Source organism: Saccopteryx bilineata, chromosome 2, assembly GCF_036850765.1.
Source record: "Saccopteryx bilineata isolate mSacBil1 chromosome 2, mSacBil1_pri_phased_curated, whole genome shotgun sequence".
NCBI classification, from domain to species: Eukaryota; Metazoa; Chordata; class Mammalia; order Chiroptera; family Emballonuridae; genus Saccopteryx; species Saccopteryx bilineata.
In genome coordinates, this window is record NC_089491.1 from 271,944,462 (window position 1) to 271,961,394 (window position 16,933).

General features: G+C 51.1%; 1 protein-coding gene across 1 annotated transcript in view; it reads left to right on the forward strand.

The window, feature by feature from the left end:
* The window catches only part of BCL7A (BAF chromatin remodeling complex subunit BCL7A), a 28,363-nt gene extending 23,745 nt beyond the window's left edge, over positions 1–4,618 (forward strand). The window contains exon 7 of the mRNA XM_066260646.1: positions 2,838–4,618. Coding sequence (XP_066116743.1) covers positions 2,838–2,909 — 72 coding nt within the window. The 3' untranslated portion in view covers positions 2,910–4,618. The remainder of the gene's footprint in view (positions 1–2,837) is intronic.
* Positions 4,619–16,933: the final 12,315 nt, after the last annotated feature.

Consider the following 16,933-nt stretch of genomic DNA (forward strand, 5'->3'; position numbering starts at 1 on the left):
CGCTGCCTCCTGGCCCTCCCCCCTCCGTGTCACTCAGATCTGTTCACCTCTGTCTGGATTCCACTCCCAGGTTCACAGATGGTCCCCGCTCCCATCGAAGGGCCCTGCAGAAGACGACCTTCTCCTGAGCAGCAACCACCTTCCTCCAGGTCACAGTGGCTCACCGGCTTTGTTTTCCCGGGTTGAGCTCTCAGCACTGAGAAGAAGGACGGGGGAGGGGAAAGACAGAGTCTCTGTTTATCTCCCTGGGATCCCTGCTCCCAGGAGTGGCAAGAAATGCGCATGCCCATCTTACATGGAGACCCGGGGTCTCTATCTGACATTAATTGGGCACCCGCTGTCTCCTAGGCACTAGGCCAGGTTGAGACCCAGGGTAAACAAGCAGCTGAGGTCCCTTCCTGCTCTCCTGGGGCTTGGGACAGGGACGGATCTGGATCGGGGAGGCGGAGACTCGGCCAGGATGCCGCGGACATAGGAATCCCACAGTGACCACGTGCGCCGTGGGAGACAGTACAGGGCGAGGCAGAGAAGCCTGATGGGGTGGGACGCTCTTCTGGAACAGTGTGGGCGGAGAGGCGTGGGCTGGGAGCGGGCATCTAAAGATGAGATGTTAGGGCCGGGAGCGCAGGCCTTCTGGGCAAAGGGAACCAAAGGTGCCCCGGCCTGGAGACAGGTATGAGCCCAAGGAATGGACGGGAGCCCAGGGCGCTGGATGCCGAGCGGACCGACCGGGAGAGCATGTTGGGGTGAAGGTGAGAGGTTGAGTGGACCTGGCCTGAGGAGGAGCTGGGGTTTTGTGAGGTCAGCGGGGGAGCGTCGGCGGGTTTTATCTCCCGCGTGGGATTTCTGTTTTGAAAAGCGCTCCTGGGCTGCATGGAAGGCGGACTGCGCAGGGAGGCCGCGGAGCAGGCAGAGGCTTCATCGCAGCAAGAGGTGGTGGCGGCGGAGGGAGAGGTGGGCGGGCTGGAGGGTCTTCGCAGATGAAGTTGAAGGGACTTGCTGTTAGGCTGGATGTGGCTGTGTGGAAAGAGGGGGACCTCCCAGGCATTGGCAAGCTTTATCCCAGATTGATGTCGGTGCCCCCAACAGACGCAGGAGCACCCATTGGGAATGGGGGAAGTCAAGAATCAGGCTTGGTTCCCCGGCCGGGTAGCTCAGTTGGTTAAGAGCCTCATCCCGATACCCAAGGTTGTGGGTTCAGTCCTTGGTCAGGGCACAGACAAGAGACAACTGATGAATCCACAAATAAATGGAGCAACAAGTTGATGTTTCGCTCTCCATTCCTATCTCTAAAATCAGTCAATACGTTTTTAAATGAATTATTCAAATATATTTTCTTTTTCAATTTATTTTTAGCCTATTTTTTATTATTGATTTTAGTGAGAAAGGGAGTGAAAGAGAGACAGGAACATCGATCCGTACCTGTATGCACCCTGACCGAGCAGGGATCAAACTGGCAACCCCTGTGCTTCTGGACAACACTAACCAACTGAACTATCCTGCCAAGGCAATAATTAAATTTAAAGAAAATAGAGTTGGTAGTTGGTCTCGGGTGGTGAACACATAATACATATGGATGATGTATTATAGAATTGTACACTTGAGACCCTGGCTGGTTTGCCAATGGTTTGGTTAGTCTAAGCGTCAGCCTCAGGCGCTTAGGATAGCTCGGTGATTTGAGCATCAGGCCCAGACGGGGGTGTTGGGGTGTGTGTGGGAGTCTGTCTCACTGTCTCCCTTTCTTTCACTTAAAACAAAACAAGAATTGTGTACTTGAAACCTGTATAGTTTTATTAACCAGTGTCAGCCCAATAAATTCAATAGAAAAGAAAGAGTTAGTCTCAGGTGTTAGGTCAGGTTGGAGATGCCTGAGAGGACTGAGCAGAACAGTCAAGGAAGGAGGTGGGTGAGCAGCTGTGGAACCTGTTTTTGAGTCAAGGGACTTCTTGGGAATTTAGTGACCACTGTGGACCCTCTCCCCAGGATAACACTCCTGTTCACATTTTTTATTATTTTTTATTTTTTACAGAGACAGTGAGTCAGAGAGAGGGATAGACAAGGACAGACAGACAGGAACGGAGAGAGATGAGAAGCATCAATCATTAGTTTTTCATTGCGCGTTGCGACACCTTAGTTGTTCATTGATTGCTTTTCTCATATGTGCCTTGACCGCAGGCCTTCAGCAGACCGAGTAACCCCTTGCTGGAGCCAGTGACCTTGACCTTGGGCTCAAGCTGGTGGGCTTTTGCTCAAACCAGATGAGCCCGTGCTCAAGCTTGGCGACCTCGGGGTCTCGAACCTGGGTCCTCTGCATCCCAGTCCGACGCTCTATCCACTGTGCCACTGCCTGGTCAGGCCTGTTCACATTTTAACAAATGCTGAGTGTCAGCCCGGGCCAGGCACCAGTCCTGGGCCCCCAGGAGCCATAGTTAGTGTGGTAAGGCTGGTCTAGGCCTTCAGGCTTGGAAATGTAAACTTGAAACTTGTGCATAAATAATTACCCTAGCTATTAATTGCAGGTTGGAAGACAGGTAATGAGGACACCAGCTCCAAGAGGTGTCCAAGAGGGGTAAACAGAGGGTGACCCGGAGGGAAGCCAGTGTGATAGGGACAGACTGGGCCCGTGGGACTCCAGGCTGGGGAGATGCAGCAGGAGTTTGGGTTTGAGGTTCCCCACAGGTCTGTGCACCAGCTAACGTCCACACTCACTGGGCCGGCCGAAGAGGTCCTTCCCTCATTTCCCTCCTGGGCGGACCTTGAACCTCCCAGGTGCGGTAAACTGATCTCCTGGCCTGTTAACCTGCCATTCTCTTTTCTTGCTCTCCCCACCCCTCCAGGATTTGGAAGGAGGGCCGCCCTCTAAAAAGATGAAACTGGAGGCTTCGCAACCAAACTCTGAAGAGATGTAGGCGCTCGGCTCCATCTCCGGTCCCCCTCTCACGGGAGGTCCATCAGCAGGCTTCATTCTACAATTCCCCCCCCCCCAGGCAAGCCCTTGGGGTTAGAACTACTAACTTTTCAAGTTTACCAAGTGCAAATCCAAGAACACCTAGATGGCGTGACTTCTCAGACACTGAAGAACTTTCTGCTGTGAAGCAAAACATTCAAATCTTGAAGTGACTGTCCTTGTGGAGGCAGGTCGACAGCTCAGGAGTGTCAGACACTGTCTCTGAAGCCAAGATTACATTTGCGTTGCTGCTGTAATTGTTTTTCCTTTCCCCCACTTCTCTCTCTAACGATATATAAGCTATTTGAGGGTGGTGCCCATCAGGAATCCGCGTTTCTCCTCCGGGGCTTTTCACTGTTCCACCGATTCCTCCCGCTTTCTTTTTTTGTGCCTTGTGCCCTTGAGGTGACCTCTGGCATGTTTTCCCGGTTGTTTTGCATCTCCCTTTGCGAAAGTGCCCTCTCGGTTTTGTGGAGGCTGCCACTGCCCCAGCCCTCACTTCTTGCTCCTCCCTGCCCCAGAACTTCAGTGGGAATAGATTTGGGCAGGGAGGAGGAGAGTCCTGAGGCTGCAGAAGAAGAGTAGGACTTCGGCCAACTGCCAAGCCTCCAGGGTACGAGAAGTCTCAGATGTCAGGGCACTGTCCCACAGGCTGGCGACTTGATATGCTCACTTGCTCAAGGCATCTGAGCCTGGTGTTTCCAAGTGGTCCCAACGGACATGCAGATTCCACTTAGGTTGTTCTGGCGCTTCCAGCCTCAGCCCTCATCGTTCTGCTTTCTCCTACACCTCTGAAGAGGAAGTGGCTTCTGTGGCTGACTGCAGGATTGTCTCAAGACGAGAGCAGGGTGGAGGAGGCCCGGTGCAAACGGCAGGAGTCACTGGTGCAGAACTCCGTCTCACAGGACAGGATGTTGCTTGGATTTCAAATCCATAGTAACCTGCTGCCCTCTGCTTCCCCTGGACCCCTGGCCCTGCCCCAGGGTGGGGGGCAAGATTGCAGTCCAGGGAATCTACTTGCTTCTTCTGCATAATGTTCCTGATGCCACCGAGCCAACCAAATTGGATCCTGTCTCATTCCCAGGACACCCCGTTGTCGATGTCAGTCCCCACCAGGGACGCAAGCCTAGATGGGTCAGCCTTGCAGGGCCAGAGGAGGCACCAAGGAGCTGGAAAGCTTTGCACTCCTCCAGGAAGGGGTGATCAAACCCCTGACCCCCGCCCCGCCTGGCTGGGGCAGCTGCCTCTCACTAACGTGGAGCTGCCCCCCTTGGACCAGCTGCCTAAATGTTTGGTTCAGAGGCCCGGTTGCTCTTAGTTCCTATGTGGACTCCTCAGACTTTCACCCTATTATCGAGCTTTCTTTACTGCACTGGAGTTCCAACTCCCTTTGAGTTGTGTGTTGGGGGGGGGGGTTGCAGGGCGGGTTTTGTTGGTGGTTTTTTGTTTTTTGGAGTTGTTGGGGTGTTTTGATTTTTTGTTTTTTGCTGATTGGTGCATATTCAGGTACCGCCTTTGACGCGTGGATCTCCTGACCACCATGGGAAGTGTCTGCCAGGTTCCACTTTCTAAGAGTTTCTGAGGGTGAGACTCTTACTGTTGTTTTTTTTTAAGGGAGCCAGTCTATTTCCTGCACTTCAAGAAGAATCGAAACGTTTCCTGAATTTCAAATACCTCATGCAAAAATGTCTCCTGAAATAAGGGAAAGCAAACAAACTTTGGAGATCTAACGTTGAAGTGAGTGATGGCCGAAAGGTTTCTGTCTTAAAAAAATTTTTTTTTTTTAATCCTTATCAGTTTCACCCCTCAGGCAGTCAGTTCTACTGGGAACTGGGCACCCTTACCTCTCAGCGACTCACGGCGGCTTTACCTCCAGATCCCATAGAGTTTGAGTCACATTTTTCTTTGCAGCAAAGCTCCATTTTGGTGACAGATGAATTTGGATGTTTCTTTTCTGCTCTTTTTTGGGACACGAGAGGTGACATGACAACCAAGACAGTTGAAGGAGAGTCACACACGCGCACCCATGGAAACTGCCGGTCCTCCAGGGTCCCCTGCGCCCCTTCTGTGGGCCTCGCTGGGACAGGCAAGGGGAGTTGACATGGTGGAGAATAAGGACACCATCCAGGCCACCCAGGTTCTCATTAGTTTTTCTCTGAAGTGCCTGAAGGTAGGGATGGGCCGGTGGTCAGACAGTGGGCCCCCCTTGAGGCGGCTGGGGTAGCCTTCCACGGAGAATCCAGATGTGCTTCCTTCCTTCCGGCAGCCCGCTCCCCGGAAGGAGCCGCTGTCCCCTGCCCAGCCCCCTCCCGCCACGGAATCTCAGACCTTTCAGACCTTTCAGCTGGGCCTGCCGAGCCAGGGCGGGGCCCCAAGCGACTGCCTTCCGTGGACACTGGGCTCCACGGCCTCAAGGGCTCCCAGGGCAAACTCATTCCCCGAGAAACTTGAAGTTGGGGAAGCTGCGGCTACACATTCCACAAAGTGCTGGCACTTACACCCGCACCCGGCGGGCAGTTGACCGACTCACAGGGTGGTGACCTCCCGTTACAAAATGACATCATGATTTGGAATGTTCATTACCGCCAAGGACCTGGTTAGAGGTATAAAGACCTTTTTTTCACGTTATCTAATTATTTTTCTTTCTTTTTTTTTTTTTTTTTTGGTGTGTTGTACAGCAGTATAATTTTTCACTTATTTATTCCATCAGTAGATATGGTTTGTACAATGTACAATGGTCCCATTTCAGAAATAAATAATTCAAGTCACAAACACCACTATGTGCTTTTTGTAATGTTAGTAAAGAGCAAAAACCCGACTGATGGTCAGAATGTCCCCCGGCGGCTGCTCAGGCCTTGGGCATGGCTGCGTGGCCCCGACTTTCTGCAGGACACCTGTACAAAGTGTCCCTTGCACACAGACACTGGTGTCTCCCACAGTCACACTGGCTGCCATCATTAGGCACCAGTGGGTGCTGTGGGTGGGTGTGGTTGACCAACTGACACCAGTGAGGCAACTTTAGGACTGTCATGCTCACATCATGTTGAAAAGCCACACCTGGCCCCCCCAACCTGGGTCCTGGCCGAGGACATCAGTTTGTCATGTCCCTGACTTTGGGAGGCTGTGGCCCATGGCAGGGGCTCTGAGAGGTCCGTCCACAGCACAGGTGGATTGCAACTTTGTCTTGACTTGTGTTAGCCCGCCATCTGATGAGGCGCTCTCACCAGAGTCTGAACCTTCCCAGGGCCTTCCCTCCCCCCCAGTGGCTCAGGCACATCTCCCCCTCAGGTCAGGATTCATCCCTGAGCTGTTTTCCTTTTTCCTTTCTTCCCCCTCTGGCCAGTCTCCCTCTGCCGCCTGATCCCCCACCCCCACCCTAGGGGAGCGGAGCTAAGGAGAGGGGAGGAGTATCGTTGAGCCTGCTCAAGGTCTCACCCTGTTGACTGACCTGGAGGCAGATATCCTCTGCATTTGTGTGCCTTACCCCTCCCCAACCCTTCCCTTTCTGACGTGTTCCTGTCTTTTTACCAGGACTGGTTACTCCGCAAAATAAACCTTTTTTTTTTTTTTCAGATACAGAGAGAGTCAGAGAGGGATAGACAGGAATGGAGAGAGATGAGAAGCATCAATCATTAGTTTTTCGTTGCGACACCTTAGTTGTTCATTGATTGCTTTCTCATATGTGCCTTGACCGCAGGCCTTCAGCAGACCAAGTAACCCCTTACTCGAGCCAGCAACCTTGGGTCCAAGCTGGTGAGCTTTTGCTCAAACCAGATGAGCCCGTGCTCAAGCTGACGACCTCAGGATCTCGAACCTGGGTCCTCTGCATCCCAGTCCGATGCTCTATCCACTGCGCCACCACCTGGTCAGGTGCAGAATAAACTCTTGATAAGGAAAGTTCAGCTCAGGACACAGGCCATGGGGGCCTTGGCTTAACAACAAATGCTTTAGTCGGTACCCTTTCCCTCTGCCCTTTTCTCTCCCCACTGTGTGTCTGTTCCTTGGGTCTCTGTTATGGATGAAGTCCCCTTGTTTCCTTACTTGTCTCTAAGGATCTTCCCCGCACTCTCTTCCCCTCTTGTCCCCAAACCCTCAGGTCCCAGTTTCTTCATCTCCATTCTCTTTTATGTTCTCTGTGTCTCTAAGCTTCTCTGTCCGTGTCTACCCCCCCATTCGTGTCCGCTCCCCCTCTGTCCATGTCCGTGTCCGCTCCCCCTCTGTCCGTGTCTGCTCCCCCTCTGTCCATGTCCGCCCCCATTCGTGTCCGCTCCCCCTCTGTCCATGTCCGCTCCCCCTGTCCATGTCTGCCCCCGTTCGTATCCGCTCCCCCTCTGTCTGTGTCCACCCCTGTCCGTGTCCGCTCCCCCTCTGTCTGTGTCCACCCCTGTCCGTGTCCGCTCCCCCTCTGTCCGTGTCCACCCCTGTCCGTGTCCACTCCTCCTCTGTCCGTGTCCGCTCCTCCTCTGTCTGTGTCTGCTCCCCCTCTGTCCATGTCCACCCCTGTCCGTGTCCGCTCCCCCTCTGTCCATGTCCACCCCTGTCCGTGTCCGCTCCCCCTCTGTCCATGTCCACCCCTGTCCGTGTCCGCTCCTCCTCTGTCCATGTCCACCCCTGTCCGTGTCCGCTCCTCCTCTGTCTGTGTCCGCTCCCCCTCTGTCCATGTCCACCCCTGTCCGTGTCCGCTCCTCCTCTGTCTGTGTCTGCTCCCCCTCTGTCCATGTCTACCCCTGTCCGTGTCCGCTCCCCCTCTGTCCATGTCCACCCCTGTCCGTGTCCGCTCCTCCTCTGTCTGTGTCTGCTCCCCCTCTGTCCATGTCCACCCCTGTCCGTGTCCGCTCCCCCTCTGTCCATGTCCACCCCTGTCCGTGTCCGCTCCTCCTCTGTCCGTGTCCGCTCCCCCTCTATCCGTGTCTGCTCCCCCTCTGTCCATGTCCACCCCTGTCCGTGTCTGCTCCCCCTCTGTCCATGTCCACCCCTGTCCGTGTCCGCTCCTCCTCTGTGTCTGCTCCCCCTCTGTCCATGTCCACCCCTGTCCGTGTCCACTCCCCCTCTGTCCGTGTCCACCCCTGTCCGTGTCCACTCCTCCTCTGTCCGTGTCCGCTCCCCCTCTGTCCATGTCCACCCCTGTCAGTGTCCACTCCCCCTCTGTCCATGTCCGCCCCCATTCGTGTCCGCTCCCCCTCTGTCCATGTCCGCCCCCGTTCATGTCTGCTCTCCCTCTGTCCATGTCCGCCCCCGTTCGTGTCCGCTCCCCTTCTGTCCGTGTCCGCTCCCCCTCTGTCCGTGTCCGCTCCTCCTCTGTCTGTGTCTGCTCCCCCTCTGTCCATGTCCACCCCTGTCCGTGTCCGCTCCCCCTCTGTCTGTGTCTGCTCCCCCTCTGTCCATGTCCACCCCTGTCCGTGTCCGCTCCCCCTCTGTCCAGAGCTGTCCAGCTTCCTCATCTCCCTGTGCAGGGAGCAGTCCTGTGCAAGACTTTCCAGGAATCCATTGAGCGCCATCTGTGTGCTGAGCCGGGGTCAGCAGTGGCTCAAACTTGGCCCTTTCCCTCTGGGCAGAGAAGTGAGCCAGCCGGTCCACATCGGTGTGTGACAGTGTGGAAATACGGGAGAAGCACATGTTGATGGCACAGTCAGGGAGGCTCCTAGGATGGTGGAGGAAACCCAGGTATATAGCTAAGAACCTTGTTGTTTTTCTTTGTTGATAAGGAGTGGCTAGAGGTTCTGAGCCAGGGCTCTGCTGGACTGTGGGCTGGGTTGCTAGGGTGGCATGGATTGGGAAAGGCCAGACTGGAGGTGTGGGCAGAACAGCTTGGGAACTGGGACCGTAGGCCAGGCAGGAGGCTGGGTGTTAGCTGGAGGGGCTCTGTGCCCCCAGGTGATATAAGGCAGTACCACAGACAAGTGGGCTGGGGGAGGCAGAGAAAGCTCTTGTCCAGGTCTGGTTCTAAACAAGTGTCATGGAGGTCAGTGGTTGGTCTCATTGGGGACTACAACCCCTAAACACCTTAAGTCTACCCACCCGTTCTGGGCGAAATGCCTATACAAATATTGATCGACTTACGACCTATGCGACTTACGGCCATTTGACTTTACGACCACAATTGCTAGCCACAACTGCTCCGCATCTGGCAGCACAAGCATTGCCCAGCTGGGCACACGACAGTGCAGATCAGCTTCCTGGAGCACTACCATCTTTGCGTGCACCACTTCAACTGTTATCCCAGACTCGGTACAGCAATTTGTGTTTTGCGTCTTGGATATTTTTCATCAAACCCCTCCCAAGATACCTACCAAGAGGAAATTGTCTTTGCAGATGTTAAACCAGTTGTACTGGTAATGCAGTGCTTTACTTAAACCTGACGGATGTAAAAATAAACAAAATGGTGTAGAGATGATACAAATGGCATAAAATGAACAAAGAAAATTATGATAACAATAATGAAAGAAAATTATGATAAAGTATGACTTAAAGATTTTTATAATATTTCACAGTACTGTACCTATAGCCTACTGAACTTACAACCGAATTGTGTTACGACCGGTCTGTCGGAACCAATCGTGGTCGTAAGTCGAGCACTAGCTATAGTAGACACCAGCTGCCTTTGCTAGTTGCATTCCCTTCTTCTTCCACTAGAGGACCCCCTCTCACCCACTCAGTCCCAAGGGTGGCCATGTGATCTAGGCCTAGGTCCTTCTCACTGGTGACAGCAATTGGTCCAGGGGTTATCACATGACCCAAAGTGGCCCAATGAGGGTCAGTCCTGGAATTTTTGCGGGAACTGTTGGGGAAGAGTTCTGTGGGAGGGTTCACCAGCATTGTTAAATGGAGCTGCTGGAGCCAGCTTTGCTCCAAGGTGGGGAGAAGCCTCCCTGAAAATGAAGCCAACCCAGGAGAGAGTTGAAAGATGGTGTGAGCAGCATTTGAGCACTAGGCTACAGCCCCCCCTGGCACGTCTCAATTTTTGAGCCAATAGATGCCCTTGGTAGTGTAGGTCAGTTTTCACTGGGTCTTTCCCATGTGAGCCCCACCCTTCCTCACCCAGGGCATGGAGGGTCTCCTGGACAAATCCAGAGGGAGTGGCTATTGATACAGTCCTCTGACTCATAACTGGGAGTGTCTCCCTCCCTCCTCCAAACTGTGACCCTTTCAATGATTCCATGTGACAAGTACTTTGAAATTTCATAGCTAGGACAAGGAAATAAACAGAAGATAACATGGACCCATTTGGGACTTCTAAAGCAACCTCTTCTATGGTCCTCAGAAGTCGAGCACCTTAGGGCTGTGTGACCTCAGGTGAGTGTCTCAACCTCTGGGCCCCAGTTTCCTCATCTGGGAAATGGGGAGAATGAGGTGTCTACTTGAGTTGTTGTGAAGATTAAATGAATTAATAACACATAAAATGCTTGGGACAAGCCCTGGTACATAGTGAATCTTAATAAATGTTAGTTGCTTTTGTTGTTATTATTATTATCATCAAGCATATTTAGATTTCAGAAGTCCAGCTCCTAGAAAATGAGACACAAGGAAAAGCGCGATTCCCCCACCCCCAGCTGCTTTGGGCTTACCCTCTGAGGTACACCTTGCTCTCCTAAGACTCACCTCTTCTCCAAATGTCTGACACTGGACTTTATCCACCCAGTGCACCCCTGATGACCCAGGCCTGAGTCATACTTTGGGGGGATGGGAAGAAGCCCATCAGGAAACAGGCAGAAGAGAACTCTGGATGAGGGAAGGGTGTGAGCAAAAGGCAGGTGGTATGACGAGACATCCCCATGTCCCTGCCGCCACCACATCCCTGCCGCGGGCACTGGCTGCTGAGCAATGTGGGCCCAAACAGGGAGCTCCGGGCCCTGGGCCTCAGAGGGCCAGCTCACCGCGGGTGCATTTTTCTCATCTCTCTCCTCCACCATTGCTTCCCCTCCACAGGCTCTTGTGGGCAAGGCCTCTGGGAGACAACAATTAGGATGAGGGCCTGTCTTCCCCTGTGATACCCCTAGGAGACTGGATGACTTGGGGTCGACGTCTTTCTCTCTTCAGACTTTGGCAGAAATAACAGTCTGCTTTGTAGTGAAGAATCTCAAGGGCTCTTAACTCCTGCTTTTTCCTCCCTGTGGGCGCCCTCAAATACGAGTTCATTTTATCTCCTTGCTACCTTGAATAATAGTGTCGAGCTGGCATCAGCCACCCATTATACAGATAGAAAAACCAAGGGCAGGGAAGTGACTGAACAGGATCCTGCAGGGACTTGATAAGGAGGCTTTGGAATCCAGTTCAACCACTAGAGGAGGCAAAGCCAGCCACCACTTGTTTTTATATATAAGGTATTATTGGAACAGAGCCACACTCATTTTATTCATGTTATCCTGGGCTGTTTTCGAGATGCAGCAGCAGAGCTGAGTAGTTGCTATGGAGACTGACTTGCAAAGTCAAAAATATTCACCATGCTGGCCCCGTACAGATAAAATTTGCCAACTATTACACTCAACCACACTCTCCTATTGTAACACTGTATCATTGTAATAATAATTATTATCTACTAAGAGGCGCCATGCGAGACTTTTCTGTATTTTTTATCCATGTGTAAGAGTGTAGCTCAGTGAATTTTCACAACTGAATACACCTGCGAACCAGCACCTGGATAGAGAAACAGCAGATGACTAGCCCCAGACGTACCCCCATCCCTTCCTGTCACTACCCTTGAAGGGAAACTGCTATCCGACTTCTCTTTGCAGATGCATTTTGCCTGTTTTTGGACTTTATATTCATGGATTCGTAGGGTATTCTCTTTTGTGTCTGGCTTCTTTCACTCTGGGTGATGTTTGTGAGATCCTCCGATACTGTTGCATGCCACTGGAGTCCATTCGTGGTCATTGTTGTTGCTGGAGAGGCTTCCACGGGGTGAGGACACGACAGTGGACCTGCCCACCCCTCCTGCTGCTGGGCACTTGGTCTGCTTCCCGTTTCTGTGGAGTATCAGGAACCTGCAAGACATTGGGCCTCCATTACCCCGTTTCTCCCTAGCTTTAATCCTGAGGAACCCTGAGGCAGGGTACCACCAATTTGTAGCCCCATTTTAAAGATGTGGGGACGGAAGTTCAGAGTGTTGCCCGCCAGGTGGCATAGCATGCAGGGAAAGCGCTGGGTGCAGGTGGGGGTGCTCGCTGTCCTGGCTCTCTGCCTTCCTTGGTAGATCCTGGCTTGAAATCCCACTGTGACTACAGACTGTCTGATTCCATTTACATGACATGTCTAGAAAAGGCAAAACTATGGAGACAAGGGAGAGCCTGGGTTGTCTGGGATGGGGAGCAAAGATTGGAGGCAGGAGGAAATGATTTTGAACTGTACACTTAACATGGGTGAATTTCACGGGGTGTAAAATACAGCTCAATAAAGCTAAAAACAAAACAAGCCGAATCCACATGCCTCTTTCTTTACCCTCCCTGTGCCTCAGTTTCCCCTAGAGGTGTGTGGTTGGCTGTGTAGACTGTTGAGGGCTGTTCAGCCACAGAAGTCTTCTAGTTCCCCCCAAGGTTAGACGCTTGACCAGTATGACCTGTCTCTGCAAAGGCGTACGTCTGGAGGCGGGGGGGGGGGGGGGGTCTCCCTGGCCAGAGGTGACATGTGAAACATCCTGCTTGGCTTCACCATATCAGACCTGTCATCTGGCAGGGGCAGGAGGGCCACGCGCGGCGGATGTCCAGGCCCCAAACTGTTTCTCGAAGTGGTCCCCAGAGATGGCTCCTGCCTTTCAGTTCCTGCACTTGTTTATTTTTAAAGGGATGTTGCCAGACCGCTCAGCCACCCCGTGCCCTTTCATGGTTTGTTTTATGTAAAAAATTTCAGGAGGAGAGAGAGGCCCTAAAATAACCTGAACTCAATTTCCCTGCCAGCAAAAGACTGCAACAGGCCCCCGCTGTCAGGTGGGAGGAATATGTGGGGCCAGGATGTGCTCTTGCTGACCCCGACCCCCAGAACACCGAAGATCCTGATGATACTGCCAGTATTCAGTAATGGATGCTCGGACACTTGGATATTCCTGTGCAAAATGAATGAACCCCAGCCCTTACCTCGCACCTGGAAGCAAAATTCACTCAAACCGGGTCACAGACCAAAATGTCACTCTAAAAAGTAGAGGAAAACATCGGAGAAAACCACTGTGACCTTGTGGTTAGGCAAAGCTTTTTTAGACATCAAAGTGCTAACTATAAAAGAGAAAAGATAAATTGGACTTCATCAAAATTCCAAACTTCTGCTCTGCTGCAGAGCTGTTAAGAGAATGAAAAGACAAACCACAGATGGGCAGATGATTTTTGAAAAATACTCATCTGATAAAGGACTTGTATCCAGAATATATAAAGGACTCTCAAAACTCAATAATAAGAAAGCCAGCACCCACCCTCCTCCCCCCCAAAAAGCTAGCAAAATATTTGCATAGACACTTCATCAAAGAAAATATACAGAAAGCAAATAAGCACATGAAAGAAGATGAGCATCGTTAGTTAAGAAAAGACAAACTAAGACTGCAATGAGATGCCCTATGTTCACACTAAAAGCTGAAAAGATAGACCATCCCAAATGCTGGTGAGGATGCAGAGATGAACATTCTCCTACATGCTGGTGGAAAGAAAAAGTGGGACAGCCATTGGGAAGAATTTTGTAGGTCCTTATAACGTTAAACATAAACTTACCTCATAACCTGGCAAATCCCACTCTCCTAGGTATTTACATAAGAGAAACAGAAACTATGTAGAAGCCTGTATATGAATGTTTACAGTGGCCTCATTCGTCATTTCCCAAAACTGGAAACAACTGAAGTGGCCTGCAACTGGTGAAGGGGTCAACAAACTGTACTACATTCATCAAATGAAATCCCACACAGAAATGAAAAAGGAATGGACTACAATACACACAATCATAGGGAAGAACCCGGATGCATTATGCGAAGTGAAAAGAAGCCAGATTCAAGGCTACTTACTGAATAATTCCATTTATATGAAATTCAGGAAAAGGCCAAACTAGAGAGACAACAAGCAGGTCAGTGGTTAGCAGGGCCTGGGCAGAGAAAGGGGGTGTTAACTGCCAAGGGCGGAGGGAACGGTGTGTGTGTGGTGGAATGATTTCACGTCATGATTGCGCTGGTGAGTACATGACTGTATATTTTGTCAAACTTGTGGAACTGTGCATGGGCAAGAAAGAACATTATTTTCCTGGTATATATATATATAGCCAAATAAACCCAAAAGACTAATTTGAAAGAATATATGCACCCCCATGTTCACTGCAGCATTATTTACAACGGCCAAGAAGTGGAAGCAGCCCAGGTGCCCATCAGTAGATGAGTAGATAAAAAAGCAGTGGTACATTTACACAAAGGAATACTACTCAGACATGAAAAAGAAGGAAAACTTACCTTTAGCGACAGCATGGATGGACCTGGAGAGCATTATGCTAAGTGAAATAAACCAGTCAGAGAAAGACAAGTACCATACCATTTCACTTACATGTGGAGTCTAGTGAACACAATAAACTAACAAACAAAATCGAAACAGATTTATAGATATGGAGAACAGACTGACAGCCGTTGGAAGGGGTGAGGGTTGAGGGGCTAAGTGAAAAAGGTAAAAGGATTAAGCAGAGAAAAATAACTGACAGAGACAGACAACAACACTATGGTGATTACCAGAGGGAAAGGGGAGTGGGGGAGGTAGAAGAGGGTAAAGGGGGATAAATAGTGATACAAGGAGACTTGACTTGGGGTGGTGAACACCCAGTACAATATGCAGACGATGTATTATAGAATGGTACACCTGAAACTTATATAATTTTATTAATCAATGTCACCCCAATAAATTCAATTAGAAAAAACTTTTTAAAAAGAGAGAACATTACTGTGTGTAATTCATACTCCAATAAAATGAAAAAAAAAACACCACTAATAATAGCCAACATAACACATGCTCCATGTGGGACACTGAAGTGCTTTACATATGTTAATTTACTCAATCCTCACAACAACCTTATGAAGTAAGTATGAATTATCCCCAAACGGTGAAAGTTTTGTCCCCAGAGCCCCCTTACCTTCTTGGTTTCCGGCCCCTCAGTCTGGTCCCCAGTATTCTCTTCCTTCTATGACCTTCACTTCTCCTGTGGCTGTCTTTTCTCTCTCACACCGCATAGGAAAAGTTTCCACTGACTTGCCCCTCTGAGGGGCACACAGCTAGCAATGACGCTTAACCGGGATTTCAAACTCAAATGCCTACAGGAACTAGCAGGTAATGAATATGGATCAGCAAAAAACCTTGGGCAATAGGGAATGGTGGGGACTGTGGAGTGCTGTGTTTCAATGGGTTAGTCACTCCTAAGCTCCAGCTGCTACCAAGTGGAAAAATATGGGCCCAGGGATGTTGGATCTGCTAGTTCAAGAAAATCCTAACATTCTTATGTTTGTGTCATGATTTTAAAAATGTTAGAAAATAAGTCACATTTAAAAAAAACTATTTTGTGTGTGTGACAGAATCAGAGAGACAGAGAGAGGGACATATAGGAACAGAAAGACAGGAAGAGAGAGAGATGAGAAGCATCAATTCTTTGTTGTGGCTTCTTAGTCTCCTTAGTTGTTTATTGATTGCTTTCTCATATGTGCCTTAACGGGATGGGGCGGGGGGGGGGGGGAGGCCGCAGCAAAACAAGTGACACCTTGCTCAAGCCAGCAACCTTGGGCTCAAGCCAGCGACCATGGGGTCATGTCTATGATCCCACACTCAAGCCAACGACCCCATGCTCAAGCCAGATGAGCCCACACTCAAGCCAGTGACCTTGGGGCTTCGAACCTGGGTCCTTCACATCCCAGTCTGACACTTTATCCACTGCGCCACCGCCTGGTCAGGCTAAAAAAAATTTTTTTTAGATACTGTTTTTTACTATTGTAAATAAATGTTCAGTGCAGAGGACCCGGGTTCGATTCCCGGCCAGGGCACACAGGAGAAGCGCCCATTTGCTTCTCCACCCCTCCGCCGCGCTTTCCTCTCTGTCTCTCTCGTCCCCTCCCGCAGCCAAGGCTCCATTGGAGCAAAAGATGGCCCGGGCGCTGGGCATGGCTCTGTGGCCTCTGCCTCAGGCGCTAGAGTGGCTCTGGTCGCAACATGGCGACGCCCAGGATGGGCAGAGCATTGCCCCCCTGGTGGGCAGAGCTTCGCCCCTGGTGGGCGTGCCGGGTGGATCCCGGTCAGGCGCATGCGGGAGTCTGTCTGACTGTCTCTCCCTGTTTCCAGCTTCAGAAAAATGAAAAAATAAAATAAAATAAAAAAGGACATGTTCACCCCTTTCTTTTTATTATTATTATTATTATTTTTGTATTTTTCTGAAGTTGGAAACGGGGAGGCAGTCAAACAGACTCCCGCATGTGCCCAACCGGGATCCACCTGGCATGCCCACCAGGGGGCGATGCTCTGCCCATCTGGGGCGTTGCTCTGTTGCAACCAGAGCCATTCTAGCGCCTGAGGCAGAGGCCACAGAGCCATCCCCAGCGCCTGGGCCAACTTTGCTCCAATGGAGCCTCGGTTGCGGGAGGGGAAGAGAGAGACAGAGAGGAAAGAGAAGGGAGGGGTGGAGAAGCAGATGGGCGCCTCTCCTGTGTGCCCTGGCCTGGAATCAAACCCGGGACTCCTGCACGCCAGACCGACGCTCTACCACTGAGCCAACTGGCCAGGGCCCACCCCTTTCTTTTTCTTCAGACTCATTCCCAAAATATAAGAAAACAAGGAACAGAGGCAGAAAATCCATAGTTAGTGAAATAAGGCAACATCTGTGGCCCAAACCACTACATAAAGGATGATAGAAGAAGAACAGACCCAAGTGCTGCAGGGGTAGATCCCACGGCGCAGGTCAGTCCTCACCTGAATCCTAGAAAGCCTCAGGGATTGGAAGCAGCAGGCACTGCAGAAAGCAGAGGATTAAAAACAGGGTTTGGCCTGACCTGTGGTGGCG